Source organism: Oryctolagus cuniculus, chromosome 1 (genome assembly GCF_964237555.1).
Source record: "Oryctolagus cuniculus chromosome 1, mOryCun1.1, whole genome shotgun sequence".
In the NCBI taxonomy this organism is placed as follows: Eukaryota; Metazoa; Chordata; class Mammalia; order Lagomorpha; family Leporidae; genus Oryctolagus; species Oryctolagus cuniculus.
This window is the reverse complement of record NC_091432.1, coordinates 122,588,528-122,605,227: the sequence shown is the minus strand read 5'-3', so window position 1 is coordinate 122,605,227 and position 16,700 is coordinate 122,588,528. Positions and strand designations below refer to the sequence as shown.

Here is a 16,700-nt window from a genome sequence, read left to right as displayed (position 1 = left end):
GCTCTTATTCTCTCTGCTCACCCCTAAAATATTGTCAACTCTGTTTTATTTGTGGAGGCTTAATATTTTCTACCTGCAGATATCTCTTGTCCCCACTTGTTTTGCAGATTAGGAGGCTGAATCTGAAGTTATGTATAAGAATGAGCATTGTGGACCAGTTACTGGCATTAAAGTCTGCACATGCAGTGTCTTCCACGCTTTCACTGCACTGTGCTGAGTGTGCTGTGTGGAAGGAGGGTGTCTGCCCCCTGTTCAGCTGTGTTTCTGTGGCTGGTTCTTGGTATCGTTTGCTCTTTCTTTTTCTAGAGCAGGAGATGGATCGTTGGCTCTCTGAATGCTGAGGATTAATTGTCTTCTCTCTCACAGAAAGAGGCCTCAAACCAAGATGAAGAAGTCTCCCGTTGGCAGTTGGCGCTCCTTTTTCAACCTGGGGAAGTCGTCTTCCGTTTCTAAGCGGAAGTTGCAGCGCAATGAGAGCGAGCCTTCAGAGATGAAAGCTATGGCCCTGAAAGGTAAGGGCTTCACAGCTGTCCCGCATCCTGCTGCTCACAGAGCACTTTGCCCTGAAGGGGCCGCTCCTGCTGCCCCGGTAGGCACGGATGCCACGTAGTATTGTTGTAATAGGCTTCAGTATCATATGGCCACATAGATGGTCTTCTTTTACCAATTCTTTATTCCTAACTTGAAAGATGACATAAATTATACTCCTAGGCATGGATTTCAATTTTTTTTGCACCACTGTAGGCTTACCTTTTAATTGTTCCCCATGAACTTTTTGAAGTACCTGCATATGTGAATATGTAAAAATAACCAATTTGTTAAGGAAGCTCTATAAATTACATATGGATTAAAAATTCACAACACTTTTGTATCATAGCTTGTCTATAGTTTGTAGTAAGTACTGCTCTGGTATTTAAATTTATCGGTATATATTTTCATAGATTTTTAAAATGACAAACTGATTAAATAGGCCTTTTGAGTTTGTAATGCTTATGACTAAAGACACTTTATTTTTAGTAGGTGACTCAGTAATGAGAGTATGTTGTTGGAAAAATAAATCTTTTATTGTTGAATAAAGCTTTTTTAAAATTAGTTTAAAACTCATATTCTACTGATAGTAACATCTTCTGAATCTAGGAGGGCTAGTAATACTTCCTTTCCAGGTAATGTTAGAAGTATCACAGTTCATTTCCTACATTACTCATTCAGCTTGTAATCATGCACTCACTAAGTCTGTGCTAGATACTTGGATAGCAAGCTCTGCAGGTAGAAAGCAAAGTAAGGTGGTGCCTTTGCCCTCAGCATGTAACCCTATGTGTAAGAAAATAGATTTCAGTACTGAACATAGTTACTGGAATAGAGGTTTGTATAAGGTGTTTGTATTAGGAAGTGTCCATTCTTGTTGGGGAGGGAATAGTGGTCAGATAAGATAGCCTTGACGTGGGCTTTAGGGATTGGCCTAATCACATGGGACTAAGAGGTATTTCTGAGATGGAGGAGAGTGAGAAGAGAAGTAGATTGGGGGCTGAATTCTGGAGAAAAGCAGTGTATGAAGAACTGGAAGAGAAGAGCTGTCCTGGGAGGAGAGCGAAAGGAAGTGATTACAAGGGTAGACAAAGGACAGAGACTGCACTAATCCTTCAGGGGAGGAAGGTCTTAACAGAAGTGTCGGCGGTGTCAAAGGCCACCAAAGGATGAGAGAGGATGGAGACATTTAGCAAACGAAATTCAGCATACATAATTAAAGTGCCTGCGTTAATATCCAAGGGCTGTCGTGAAAATTACCACTAATTGAGTGGCTTCCAGCAGTTCTCTGTCTGCTCCAGGAAGAGTCCTTTCTTACCTCTCCCCAGTGGCTCCTGACATTCCTTGGCTTGTGGCAGGATCACGCCAGACTCTGCCTCCTCCGTGCAGCCTTTTCCTGTGTGTCTCTGTGTCCTCAGCTGGTCTTTCTTTTTTAAACTCCAGGATCCTGATCCCAGTTTCCAGAGCTGGGCTCTTCCAAAGCCAGGAGCCTGGAGCTTCCCCCAGGTCTCCCACACGGGTGCAGGGGCCCAAGGACTTGGGCCATCTTCTACTGCTTTCCCAAGCCATCAGCAGAGAGCTGGTTGGAAATGGAGCAGCCAGGACCTGAACCGATGCCCATCTAGGATAGTGGCACTTCAGGAGGCGGCCTTACCCGCCACACCACAGCACCAGCCCCTTACCTACTCTTAAACGGACACTGATCGGGCCTGGCACTATGGTGTAGGGATAAAGCTGCTGCCTGCTGTGCCAGCATCCCATATGGGTGCTGGTTCAAGTCCTGGCTCCTCCACTTCAATCCTGCTCTCTGCTATGGCCTGGGAAAGCAGTGGAAGATGGCCCAAGTTTTTGGGCCCCTGCACCCACATGGGAGACCCAGATGAAGCTCCTGGCTCCTGGCTTCAGACTGGCCCAGCAACCATTTGAGGAGAAAACCAGTGGATGAAAGATCTCTTTCTCTTAGTCTCCCCTCTCTCTCACTGTAACTCCACCTTGCAAATACATGTAACAAAAGAGGAACACCAGTCATTGAGTTTAAGGTCTTTCTAATTCAGTACAATGCCTTCTTAAGATATGATATTTGTCTTCAGGAAATAAACAAGAAAGAAAAGTCTTTTAGTTCATCTCTGTGCTCAGGTTCATAATCCTTTAGAATCAAGTTCAGAATCCTTTCCAAAATTTGCATATGGTCCTGTCTAAATACCATCAGAGTTTGTGGACTCAAAAGGCTTCCATAGCCTTGGCAGCTGTTAAATCAACAACAGGAGTCACTGTTCATTTACTCCCCATGTTGGACCTCTGTACTTAATGAGGTATACTATGAGAATTAATGGTAAAACTTGTCCTCTTCAAACTGTACTTTATACTTTGTGTGCTGTAAGCTGTTGAAATCTCTACTTAGTATAGAGTTTATCTTCTGTATATAAAGTCAATTAAAAATGAATCTTAATGAAGAATAGAATGGGAGCGGAAGTAGGAGGTGGAATGGGAGAAAGGGTGGGAGTGTGGGAATGGGGGGAAGAACCACTATATTCCTAAAAGCTGTACCTATGAAACTTGTATTCATTAAATAAAAACTCTAAAAAAACTTTCCGTAGTGAAAACAGTACAACAGCAAATTGAATATGACCACCAAAGGCACAGCTACTAATTCTTGGAAGTGTCAGCATGAGTCAGGGAAAAATGCTGATCCTTTATTTGCTACACGTGCAACAGATGTCACAACTTCACACTGTCTGGTTTTGATTCTTCAGGTGGCAGGGCAGAGGGAGCCCTCCGTTCAGCTAAAAGTGAGGAATCTCTTACTTCTCTCCATGCAGTTGATGGTAAGATGGAAGGAATCCATCGTTTTATTGTGTGCTATGTTGCATAAAAGAACACAGCCATTTGAGTATATTTTAATATCAATTTAGTATTGTTCAGACTGAAATTTATTGATGTTTTAATATGGATGTAGTCTTACTGTTTTCACTTCTGGCATAATTGCTGTTGAGTTTATATAAAAATAGCTGAGATGTTTAAGTTAACCATTCATATTTATTATAACCTATTGAAAATTGGTGTTATTGCGCTTTTCTTCTTTACGTTTCACTACGGGAGCACCATGTTAAAAGTACAACATTGGCCGGCGCCGCGGCTCACTAGGCTAATCCTCCACCAAGCGGTGCCGGCACACAGTGTTCTAGTCCCGGTCGGGGCACCGGATTCTGTCCCAGTTGCCCCTCTTCCAGGTCAGCTCTCTGCTGTGGCCAGGGAGTGCAGTGGAGGATGGCCCAAGTGCTTGGGCCCTGCACCCCATGGGAGACCAGGATAAGTACCTGGCTCCTGCCATCGGATCAGCGCTGTGTGCCGGCCGCAGCGCACTGGCCGTGGTGGCCATTGGAGGGTGAACCAACGGCAAAAGGAAGACCTTTCTCTCTGTCTCTCTCACTGTCCACTCTGCCTGTCAAAAAAAAAAAAAAGTACAACATTAGGGGCCACCGCGGTGGCTCACTTGGTTAATCCTCCACCTGCAGTGCCGGCATCCCATATGGGCGCCGGGTTCTAGTTCCGGTTGCTCCTCTTCCAGTCCAGCTCTCTGCTGTGGCCCGGGAAGGCAGTGGAGGATGGCCCAAGTGCTTGTGTGTCTGCACCCAGGTGGGAGACCAGGAAGAAGCACCTGGCTCCTGGCTTCGGATCAGCATAGCTCTGGCCATGGCGGCCATTTGGGGGATGAACCAATGGAAGGAAGACCTTTCTCTCTGTCTCTCTCTCTCACTGTCTAACTCTATCTGTCAAATAAAAAAAAAAAAAGTACAACATTAAGCCATTTTGTTATTTGGACCAGTATTTTGTCATGCAAATGGCTTAACATGGTGTTAAATTTCATAGATCAGGTTGAAAACAGAAATGTCATTAATTTTTCTGAGGATAATTACCACCTGAAGAAGGCAACTTGAACTGAATCCATTTATATGGGGACCCAAATTTCATGGTAAATAGTGAAAAAGGGTTGATTGCAACAGAACTTGAAAAAGAATTATAAAACGAACTTTATGCTGAATTTTCTGTTTAGGATAAGTTTGATTATAGCTGCAGTTCTATTAATTTGTAGAATAAGAAATTACTTCACAGTGTTAATTTGGAATAAGTTATTTATTTATAAAAAAAAAAAAACATGCAAAGTGCAACAGAACACCCTTTACTTGATGTTTGGCCTGTGCGTTGGGACTAGAAAGCAGGTCATTTTTGCAAAACTGGTGATAGATACTTTGATGTCTCAAGTCATGATCTTCAAATCATGCTCTTTGGAAGTATCCTGGGCTCTCATCATCCTGTTCAGATTTCTTGTCTTCATTTAAAAGCATTAACTGCTAGCTCTTCATAGACTACCAGCTTTGCTTGTGATTCAAGGGGTTCTCCCACATCACTTTCAGGGGCTTACATCTTGCTGGCCAGTTTTCCAAGATTCTCAGTGAAACTCCAGTCCAGAATCTACAAAATCTGTGTGGCGGTTTGGGTAGATGCTAATGTTCAGCAGAAAATAATTTTGGGGTGGGGATTAGTTTTATAATGCTCAGTATATTAGTGAATGTATTTGTGTTAGTTTCTGCCTTGATACAGTACATGTTCATTATGCCAGCTGTCATTTTTCTAATGGAATGGAGGTTCCCTTTTCACCAGTTGTACTTTATCAGGATCACATATGTTCTTCTACACTTGAGGAACATAAAGCCTGTTCTTTTAGAGAGAAAAATGAGATTATTTTTAAATATCTGAAAGGAGTCCTAAAACACATGTAAATATTCTATGTGTTTGTGAAGATTTTCTTAGAAGAGAATTTTTTTGAAAAATGTGGATATTATAAAGACATTTCCCCACCAAAAAAAACAACCTTCTTACTGTTACATATCTAAAGTGCTACTTCAAGTTATAATTCTACCTCACAAGTCATGTGTAAGTTTGGGAATAAAATTAGACAAAGAAATGAAAAACTTGCCCAAAGTCACACCGAGAGTCAGTGTTGGACTAGTAATAGAGTCTTAAGAGTTCCGAGTCTCTGTTTCATCCAGCGCACACAATGCTGCATTCTTCCTCTGATTATATCAGATGTGTTTATTAGTTAGCACTGGGCTTGGGAGTTGGGTGGTTCTAAGTTGAAATGACCTGTGCACACTGAGAGACGATTTCTAGGCAGAAAATTATACGTGGCATTTCTTGCCCCATGGAGTAAGTTACTGCTGTTCTGTGTAGGTGGCGTCTCCTGGCATTGTGTGTGCCGTGACGTTCGTGCTTTGACGCTGTTGTCTGTTTTCACCAGGTGACTCCAAGCTCTTCCGACCCAGAAGACCCAGATCCAGCAGTGACGCTCTGTCTGCCTCTTTTAACGGAGAGATGCTGGGGAACCGCTGCAATTCCTATGACAATCTGCCGCACGACAATGAGAGTGAGGAGGAGGAGGTCGGGCTGCTCCACATTCCAGCCCTGGTGTCTCCTCATTCAGCCGAGGATGTTGACTTGAGCCCCCCGGACATCGGAGTAGCCAGCTTGGATTTTGACCCAATGTCCTTCCAGTGTAGTCCTCCCAAGCCTGAATCAGAATGTCTGGAGAGCAGTATTTCCTTTTTAGATTCACTAGGATACTCCAAGGATAAGTCCTGTGCCAGTAAAAAGGATGGAGAAGCAGGTGGTAGCCAGTCTCAGACGCCCGGAAGCACTGCAAGCTCTGAACCTGTCTCTCCTCTTCAGGAGAAGCTGAGTCCGTTCTTTACTCTGGACTTGAGCCCAACTGAAGAGAAGCCCTCCAAGCCATCCTCGTTTACAGAAAAGGTTGTCTACGCTTTCTCTCCAAAGCTGGGAAGGAAATTAAGCAAATCACCTTCTATGAACATATCTGAGCCAGTTGCAGTGACCCTTCCACCTCTGGTGTCAGAAGTCATTGGTGCAGTCTCAAATCCTGCAGCTCAGAACACATCGTCTCCGACCTGGGACAGAAGTGTTGAAGAAAGTGATGTCACAAATAGATCCCCCACCCAGATAGTAAAGATGAAAACAAGTGAGAGGGAGGCCCAAGAAGGATGCGAATCTGACGTCCAGCCCCTGGGCCAGGCGGCTGCTGAAGAAATAGAGTTGCCAGGGAAGGAGGAGCAGTCTGTCTCCAGCAGTCAGAGCAAGGCTGTGGCTGCTGGACAGACTCAGACAGGTATCGTTTGTTTTCCTCCGTTCTTTCTTTAAGTTAAGAGGGATCTTTGATCCTGTGTACCACCTGTGCCTTGTAAGGGAGAAATTTGCTCCACAGCTAGTCTGTAATCAAAGAGGATGCTTTTCTGGGAGGTGCTAATGGCTCAAAGCCCTACATTAAAAGCCAGTGGAACAAAACTCCCCACAGAGACAGTAGTCCTGCCTCAGACCTTCACAAAAGTCCCCTTATCTCTTTGGACAGTCAGAATTCAAGGATGATTTTTGCACACATTCATAGCTCTTGAGTATATTTTCCCTTGTAATAAAATACCTTTATGGTAGCCTTACAAGTTAGCAAGCCAGCCTACAGCCTCGGATGTTAGAAACTGTTCTTAATCTGCAAGCACTTGAAGCCTGTTTTCTAAGCAGTCCTCTCTGAGCCAGGTGAGGGTTTGCTTTTTTCCACCCCCATCTCTATAGCAACTCAAGAGGAGATTGCAGTCTTTCTAAACACTGCTTTAGGTTTTCTTCGGAAGCAGATGTGTTTTCTACAGCATTTGCATGTGGGATGGAAGATCATGGATTGCCATTGTGAAATATGGAAGGCATCTGTTTTTTAATGATCAAATGGGGAGTGTTTGGCTTTCCATATAGGCTAACATAAGTTACCTTTTCACTCTCATTTTTTTTCCCAATTTCCCACTAGGAGCAGTTACCCATGACCCCCCTCAGGATTCCGTTCCTGTCAGTTCAGTCTCTCTTATCCCACCACCACCACCTCCGAAAAATGTCGCCCGAATGTTGGCGCTAGCATTAGCTGAGTCTGCACAGCAAGCTTCAACGCAGTCACTGAAGAGACCCGGGATTTCCCAGACTGGCTACACAAATTACGGAGACATTGCAGTGGCTGCAGCTGAAGACGCCTTTCCCAGTTCCTACTCCAGCGTTGCTCTAGATAAAGCCTATTTCCAAGCGGATCGATCAGCAGATCAGTCCCAGCTGCAGGGCCATGTGCCAGGGGACTGCGACGTGCCTCCCCAGGAGTCTGCAGCTGGTGAGGAGCCTCCTTCCAGCACAGCTGAGCCTGGGGAGCAGCTCCACCAGGTACACATAGCAGGGGAGCAGCCACAGCGATCCCATGTGTCTGGGGCCCCAGAAAAGGCCAGAGTCACTTTGGTTGTACCAGACTCAGAGCGGTGTGACGATCACACGAGTTTCCCTGAAGAACAGTCAGGGAAGACCAGTGTGCCGACTGTCTCCTTCGCAGATCAGCAACAGCCTCCAGCCTGTTTCTACAGCGGGGATCAGCCTCCTCCTTTTCTCGGTGCAAGCGTGGATAAGACCCATCACCCTTTAGAACCTGCAGACAAAGCTCCCACACCTTCTGATTTGCCTAGGGACATAACCTACCCTCCTTCCAGGACCCCCGAAGATAATACCAGCATAGCCCCCGTGGCTTACATGACAACCACTCCAGCAGCAGCTGAAATAAGCCCCAGAGAAGCCAACTGGGATGTGGTTGAACAGTCCACTGCTGCTGGCTTTGCTGCCACTGGCTTTACTGCTGCAACCCTCCAGCGCACACAGAGAACTAACCGGCCCCTTCCCCCACCTCCCTCCCAGAGGTCAACAGAGCAGCTACCTGTCGCGGGGCAAGTACAAGCAGCAGCCGGTATAGGATTAAGTAACTCTCACAAGGTAAGAAGGGGAGGAAGTCAGGGAGATGAAATACTCTTTTCCCAAAGGTATGTCATCTTCCAGCAGGGAGCGTTGTTATCTTTGAGTCAGATCCGACACTGACTTTTAAGTCCTCTGGCGGGTTTCCATGAAATAGTTTCCCTGTGTTCTTGGAATCTGCCTTAACTTTGTTGCTGATTTTCTCTTGGAGAAAGAAGCAGTTACCAGGTGGAACTCTTGCTTAACTGTGCCTGCTTCCTTTCCTTCCTAAAGCATCAAGACTGTTCACAGGACACTGAGAGATCCTGAGTAAAGGAGACCCAAGGGCTCTAGATGTCAGGATAGCACCTGTTTTTGTTGCTGTTGCTGTTTTGTTTGTTTTATTTCCCAGCTCCATCACTGACTTACTGTGACTTTGGGCAAGTTATTTAACACTGTCTGCCAATTACTCACATCTGCACAATGCAGATACTTAATTCTCAAGATGCTTCTAAGTTTCTCTGCCTTGCAGACTTCTTTGGAAGTATTGGAGATGATAGTGCCTTGGGATTCTTTGTTATTTTCTCAACAGTAACCAGATGATTGCTCCACAGTCAAGCAGTCTTGGATGAGAGAATGTGTTATGCAGAATGCTGAAGTTTCTTCCCCATTTTCTAATTCTTAAAAAAAGTGCCCTTGGTGCCTGGTGGTCACCTTAAACAGGAAGGACTTAGTTTCTAGTCCTAGTGAAGGATGCTACTTTTAGCAGCTACTTGTCAGGAATAGCAGATTTGAAGCATTGCTGTGAGGATCAAACTAGGCCCAGGAGTCTGTAGATGAGGTAGAGTAGGAGGTGGAGGAGGAATAGTAACCTTTGCCTTGAATGCCTCCTTCGAAGGGTCACTGTATCACTCTTCCCTGTATTTGGGCTCTTAAAGCTGCTGACCGTGCTGCTGTGAGTCACTTCAGAAATCTCTCCATTTGACAGAATCAACTCTTGACAAGATATTCCTGGTATTGAGACTAAGCTAGGCCAATAGCCTGGGTATATACAAATATTTTTAAGTTCAGCAGTACTATTTTAAATCTGTTTTTGTCTTAAGTGAAGATGATGTCATAGTCAATGTTAAGTCACATTTAAAATCTATCATAAACGAGAAAACTTTGGACTGTCCTCCAAAAGTGGCGATGGCTTTTGTGCCAAATGGTAGTATAGGCCTTCTTTTCCTGCTAGTGGGGACAGGTCCAATGCAACCGTGTAGCTTGAGAAAAGTTCCAAATGGCTAAAATAGCCTCTACTTGTGAGTTACAGATATAGTAGTATTTGGCTCCATGGGAGGCATAACACTCATAATATTGTCATCTTTCATTAGGTTCAAGGTATAGTTCCAGCTCCAGAGAGGCCACCTGAACCCCGAGCTCTGGATGAGCCTACACCTGTCTTTGTCAGTGATGGTAGTACTGCTGCCCAGTGTCCCATGGCTACCGCTGCTCTCCAGCCAGGCCTGCCTGAGAAAGTGCGGGACAGCGCCAGGGCCCCACTGCTGCACCTGCGAGCCGAGTCTGTCCCCGTGCACTCCTGTGGCTTTGCTGCACCCGTACCCCCTGCCAGGACGGCAGAGAGTAAGCTCGCTGCTGTCATGCACTCCAACAGTGCTGATGCCACCAGCAGTCCAAATTACCACTCCTTTGTCACTTCTTCATCGGCCTCTGTAGATGACGGGATGCCTTTGCCACCTCCTGTGCTACAGCCTAAGCATGCTGCTCAGAAAATAGTGTACTCCTCCTCCTTCGCTAGGCCTGATGTCACCACCGAACCCTTTGGTCCGGAAAACTGTTTGCATTTCAGTATGACTCCAAACTGCCAGTACCGTCCCCAGAGTGTACCTCCACATCACAATAAAGTGGAGCAACACCAAGTGTATGGTGCCAGATCAGAGCCACCAGCCTCTGTGGGGCCTCGTTACAACACCTATGTGGCCCCAGGAAGAAACGCATCTGTACACCACTCCAAGCCATGCAGCCGGGTCGAGTATGTGTCGAGCTCTTCTGTTAGGAGTACTTGTTACCCTGAAGATATTCCACCATACCCTACCATCCGGAGGGTCCAGTCTCTCCACGCACCCCCATCTTCCATGATTCGCTCTGTTCCCATTTCACGGACAGAGGTTCCCCCAGATGATGAGCCAGCCTACTGCCCCAGACCCCTGTACCAGTATAAGCCATACCAGTCTTCCCAGGCCCGCTCAGATTATCACGTAACTCAGCTTCAGCCTTACTTTGAGAACGGACGGGTCCACTACCGGTATAGCCCCTATTCCAGTTCTGCTGCTGGCTCCTACTACAGTCCAGACGGGGCCCTGTGTGATGTGGATGCCTACAGCACAGTGCAGCTGAGACCCCTCCACCGCCTACCCACTCGCGATTTTGCTTTCTACAATCCTAGGCTGCAAGGGAAGAGCCTGTACGGTTATGCTGGGTTGCCTCCTCGTCCACGGGCCAACATGACCGGCTATTTCTCCAGCAATGACCATCATGTAGTCAACATGCCGCCAGCTGCTGATGTAAAGCACACCTATGCCTCTTGGGATCTTGAAGACATGGAAAAGTACCGCATGCAGTCCATCCGGAGAGAGAGCCGTGCTCGGCAGAAGGTGAAAGGGCCTGTCATGTCGCAGTATGATAACATGACTCCAGCTGTGCAAGATGACCTGGGTGGGATCTACGTCATCCATCTGCGCAGCAAGTCAGATCCTGGGAAAACTGGACTTCTTTCGGTGGCAGAGGGCAAGGAGGGGCGGCGCCCAGCCAAGGTCATCAGTCCCGAGGGAGATGACCGCTTCTACAGGAAGCACACAGAGCCAGAGTTAGACAGAACCCACAGCCACGCAGGCTATGGCAGCGCGCAGGGAGAGAAACCCTCTCTCCCACAGAAGCAGAGCAGCCTGAGGAGCAGGAAGCTTCACGACATGGGTTGCAGCCTCCCTGAGCACAGGGCACATCAGGAAGCAAGCCACAGGCAGTTATGTGAGTCGAAAAATGGGGCTCCTTTCCTGCAGGGAGCTGGACAGTTAGATTACGGGCCCAAAGGAATTCCAGACACGTCGGAGCCAGGGAGCTACCATAACTCTGCAGGGAAACATGGCCCACCCGGTCCGGAGTCTCTGAGACTGAACCACAAGGAGGTGAGGCTTCCCAAAGAGCTGGAGCGGCCTCGAGCCAGGCAGCCTCCGGCCTCAGAGAAACACCCCAGAGACTGCTACAAGGAGGAAGAGCACTTCACGCAGTCCACGGTCCCACCTCCTAAACCCGAGAGGAGTCACAGCCTCAAACTCCATCACACCCAGAACGTGGAGAGGGACCCCAGTGTGCTGTACCCATACCAAACACATGGCAAGCGCCAGAGCAATATGACTGTCATGTCCCAGTATGACAACCTGGAGGATTACCACTCCCTGCCTCAGCACCAGAGGGGGGGCTTTGGAGGGGGAGGTCTGGGGACGTACGTGCCCCCTGGCTTTCCCCATCCACAGAGCAGGACATATGCGACAGCTTTGGGCCAGGGGGCCTTCCTGCCCACAGAGCTGGCCTTGCAGCATCCTGAAACACAGGTCCACGCAGAATGAGCCCTGGGAGCAATAGAGTTGAAGCAGTCTCTGCTGGACAGTGGACTGGTCTATTTTTTTCAATAACCAAAAAGATTAAAAAACAAAACAAAAAAAAACAAAAAACAAAAAAAAATGCTACAACCCCCTGGTCACATTTAAAAAACATAATAAAAGTAAACAAATCAGCATCTCCCCCCCCCCCACTTCCCTGCCTCATTACCACCTCTTCCATCTATAGACTGTATCATTTTTGTCTTTTAAAAGCGAGCTGAATGATTGTAAAGCATTGTGTTGGAAACTGAGTGAAAACTTTGTCAGAGACCACACTTGCCACATAGGGCTAATTTGTAAGAGCCTGAGGGCTGCCTATAGCTGAATTTGAACCTAACTCTCTCTTGGCTTCTTAGTCTTTGCTAGCAAGTCCAGAGCAGTTTGCATCTGTTTCCTGGTGGGCTCGGGCACTTACTGTTGTGTTCCCCCTTCTGCAGCTACACAGCTTGCCCAGTGGGATGCTCCACTCTTCTCCTTCATTAGCCCTGGCTGAGAAGGGGCTTGTGTGTTAGATGAGAGTGGGAGGAAGCTCTTTGGTCCTTCAGATCAATCAGTCAGACTATTAGAAGCATTACGGTAAAAAGGAAGGCCATCTTTAAATTAAACATACTCAAGAGTCATCATAAAACGTGGGACCGTTCGACTCAGGCTGAACTGTATGTTCTTCCCAGTCTTTCTTTTCATGCTTGTTCCTCACAGTTCAAGAACAGGCTCGTGCCACTGCAGAAAGGTTATTTTGTTTGTTTGTTTGTTTAAGTTAGAATTTAAGGAAACTTCTTAGGTGGGAGAAAGTGAAGCTCGCATTGTCATTGCACTGTGTTAGCACCAGAAAGCTGTTGTCAGTGCTTTGAATGCCTTGCCTGTCTTCAGGGGTTTCATGCTCAACAATGTTTGGTAAATGAGAATCTCAATGCAAATATTTCAAACCCCATTTGTTCTCCTAAATTAGCAGCTTGTTTTTTTTTTTTCTTTAATTAAAAAAAATCAACATGGTTTGGATAAACCTGCATTATTTATCTTGGCCGTAAATTTACATGTTAAATTTTGTTTCTGAGCCAGGATACAGGATCCCTGGGAATGTAGCTGTGTTGTCTGTTAGGAAACTGCTAGTTCCCGCAATAACCACTTCTACACAGCCCCTCTTCAGTGGTTGGCTTTCCCAGGCAACTGCCATTTATGTCCCGAGCAGGTACATAGACTTCACTTCCTCTGGGCTTCTGAGATCAGTCTTAACATAACTGTCATTACACCAGCATTTCAGGTACAGCTCTTTATAACTTCGTGGACATGTGACTCTGTTTTGAAAGCTTCATTCCTTATTATAGTAAGAAAAGGACACCTCTCTAGCTCAACTCCATTCTGTTTCCTGAGTCCACCTTGCCACAGATACACCAGGCTAGACCAGCAAGGCAGTCCTGAATTTACAATCTAAGGTTAGGTTATCATTTCATTCCATAACTCTTAATAATACTTGAGTTTTATACATTCATACATTTTAAATACTCACTTTATAGAAGACACTAGGAGATTTCATTCCATTTAATGGATGGTTGCTGCTCTGGCTTTTTAGAACTTGGAATTAACTTTTATTTAGGGCAAAGGAAGAAAATTTTTAAGAGGCTAAAATCATGCTGCTATTGTTGCGAAAAAGTCATTACATTATAAGAATTTATATTTAGTAAAAGAAAAAGTTTTAAGAACAACACAATTTGTATCTGGAAGTACTCTATAAGGTCTTCTTTTGTTTCCCAGAGTTAATTGGAGGGCTGAAATAAAGACCATGGTAGCACTCTTGAGACGGTGATAAGGGACAAGGTCTGTGGGAGGTTAGGCCTTCACATGGGAGGTGGAAGCCCAGCTCGCGTAGAGTCAGAATGTTGGAAGGTCTGGTAGGAAAGTTCCCCTTGGCACACGGGCACGTCCACTGCTACATACTGGACTTGGCTCTTCGGTGATTATGTAGCAATTTTATCTTTTAACCATGATCATCTTTTTGTCAAGTAGGCAACTCTGTCCCTTGGAGAGCACACCAGCCCTGCAGCTTCTCACCAACAGTGGCGGTTGGGAAGAGGAGCTGGTGTGCACATGGCTGTAGTAACTGAGGGTCCAAAATGAAGTGGCACAGGAAGGCCAGTGCAGCTTTCATATCTGTGGGTTTGTTGTCACACACATTGTTCACTCCTGAAGCTAAAGTCTCTTTTATAAATGTGAAGGTTAATTCCTCAGAAACACTCCTTTATTAATAGTACTGTGGGTTTTGAAGTATCAGGTAAATATTTTGAATCGAGAATGGTGACTCCAATTACAGAAGTGTTGAAACACACACTTTAGATGCAGTCTAGAGGTGTTTCGCACAGTGTATGTAGCAAGAGCCTTAACTTTGGATTCGGTGGTCTAAAAGACCCTGCCCACGTTTTCCCTGTCTGATCCTGTGGGGTAGACATCGGATGGCAAATCACTGAGCCGCTTACCTCAGCGTCGTTCCCCTGCGGTGTGACTTCACAGGTAGGGCCGGTGAATGCTACTGCCTTCAAGTGCTGCCATGGAGCATTGCCATCAAGGGACTGGAGCTGCCTTATGCATGATACCCATCATCCTTTCGATGTTCTCGGAGCCATGTCTTCAGATTCAGGTCTGATTCCTTAGTGTAGTTTGAAGTATTTACTATGTAGGCCCTGGCGCTCTGGCTGGAAACTTTCCTACCAGCCCCAGAGATGCCATTTTCTTCTTAACAGATTTTATCTGAGCCTTATTTCTTAATATATTCACTTTCCTTTTAAACATGAAAGTTCCTGGGTTGGTCCCAAGGGTAGGGCCTGCACGTTTCTTATACTAGCAAAGCATTTTTTAAAATTTAGGGTCAGGTTGAACATTTTTAGGGCTAACTATGTAAAGAGGGGCCTTTAACATGAGAGGGGTACAGTGGGTTGTCATGCTTTAAGCAGTAATAACATATCTATTGTAAACTTGAAATTTGCCCCTTTAGTTAAAGCAGGAGTCTGCCAAGTCCAGTTTCTGTCCAGCCCTGTCCGTCACCCATGTGGTAACGTTAGCAGAGTCTCGCCTGGGCAGAGTGTGCAGGGAGATCAGTTGAGAGAGAGAAGGTGTGTCAGAAGGTGACTTCCAAATGGTGAGAGGCATGTGAATCTCAGTGCTGTGTGTCCCGGAGGTGTCAGGCATGGTGTGTCGTAACGTGTGCAAGACGGTGTCAGTGTGCGCAGAGGGTCTTTATTCCTTACCTGATAAGTACTGTTAATGTTCAAAGAATAAAAATGGTTGTTTTACAGTTTAGATTCTGAGATAGCAAAACCTGATTTTTCAACCATGACCTGCATGAGAGAAGCATCCTAGGAAGTCTTAGGTCATACTTTTGAGTTCTTAACGTTAATTTATATAGTGGGTTTTTTTTTTTACGTTTTAATATTTTTTGTGAACTGGTGTAAATTGTTAATGCATATAAGCTTATGTATTTTTGTAAATAGTTTTGTGATTTATTTCTTGCCCTGTATGTAAATATTTAGAGCCTCATTTCTTCCAAACTTATTTGAAGCTGAGTTGTGGGTTTTGGGTTTTGGTTGGTTGGTTGGTTGGTTGGGGGGTGGGGGAGAAGGGGTTTTGTACTTGGAGATACCTTGTGGTTTAAAGCAAATGTCCCACTGAAAGCAATTCAAATATCAACAGAATTATTTCAGGTTAAAACAGACTTCTGTGTGTATTGTGTTTCCTTTTTTACCTAATATGAACTGTAGTAAACAGATGGGGAGTAATTTGGACCAAAAGAAGTGGGTTGTGTGTGACACGGCCTGTTACACCCACAGGGATATTATCTGAGGAAAGGGGTAGAACCGCCCCCTGTGTTTTTGTTTGGTTTGGTTTTTATCTATTTTTCTCAGTGCACTGCCTGGCCAGATGTGCCCCAGGTCAACTCTAACCTCCTTCAGGCTGCACAGGCCTCTCGCTCTGCACTGGGAAGTGCAGGTGACCTACAGCCGGAGGGCTGTCCTCAGGGATACGCGCTGCTGCCGCCTGGCTCCCGCGGTAGCAGTTTCCAGGAAGCCGAATCGGCCTCTCCTCTCAGCATCCTCCAGAACGGGATTGTGAATAAAAAACACATTTTAAAAAGATTCTCACACAGCATCTTGAATGTCCCATTTTCTTCTCAGAATGAAATGACCAGAACAGAATCACCTCCTAAACGAGGCCACCACCTGTAGTAAGCTGGCTTGTGACAAACTTCCAAAAGTTCATGGAAAATGTGTGGTATTAAAAAACTCTGCATGGATTTCAGTTTGGTTTTGCACGGAAACGTGTCTGAATTTCAGTTTTCCATGAGCTCCTGGGGAGTCCCCCGTGCAGTAAGACAAGGTGCTGTAGGTGGAGCCGTGTGCTGCAAGTGGCCCAGCTGCCTTTTGCAGAATTCTCAACCATTTCAACATCTATCTGGCCGACCTCTCTGCGCAACGGTAGCGCGTCGAACTCCGTTTCAACATATATCAGGACTTCAGGAGGGGACCCCAAGTATTTGACTGTTGAGTATTGACTCTTCCTACTGCAAGTTAGAAACTGCAGATCATTCTTCACTTAAATGTAGGAGAGGCCTGTCCATTTTGGCCAGCAGTAGGGAGGGTGTCCTTGTTTCAGGTGACCCTGGTGAGCTGGCTACCTTTCATATGCCTGTATACCACCCCCCAGACTCACAGG

General features: G+C 45.9%; 1 protein-coding gene across 6 annotated transcripts in view; it reads left to right on the top strand.

The window, feature by feature from the left end:
• ARHGAP32 (Rho GTPase activating protein 32) overlaps window positions 1-15,702 on the top strand; it is a 318,668-nt gene extending 302,966 nt beyond the window's left edge. For all 6 annotated transcript variants that reach the window (XM_070048333.1, XM_070048334.1, XM_070048328.1 and 3 more), the window contains 5 exons: window positions 367-512; window positions 3,279-3,350; window positions 5,825-6,706; window positions 7,391-8,382; window positions 9,714-15,702. In XM_070048333.1, the coding sequence (XP_069904434.1) occupies window positions 367-512; window positions 3,279-3,350; window positions 5,825-6,706; window positions 7,391-8,382; window positions 9,714-11,966 (4,345 nt within the window). In that variant the 3' untranslated portion in view covers window positions 11,967-15,702. The remainder of the gene's footprint in view (window positions 1-366; window positions 513-3,278; window positions 3,351-5,824; window positions 6,707-7,390; window positions 8,383-9,713) is intronic.
• Window positions 15,703-16,700: the final 998 nt, after the last annotated feature.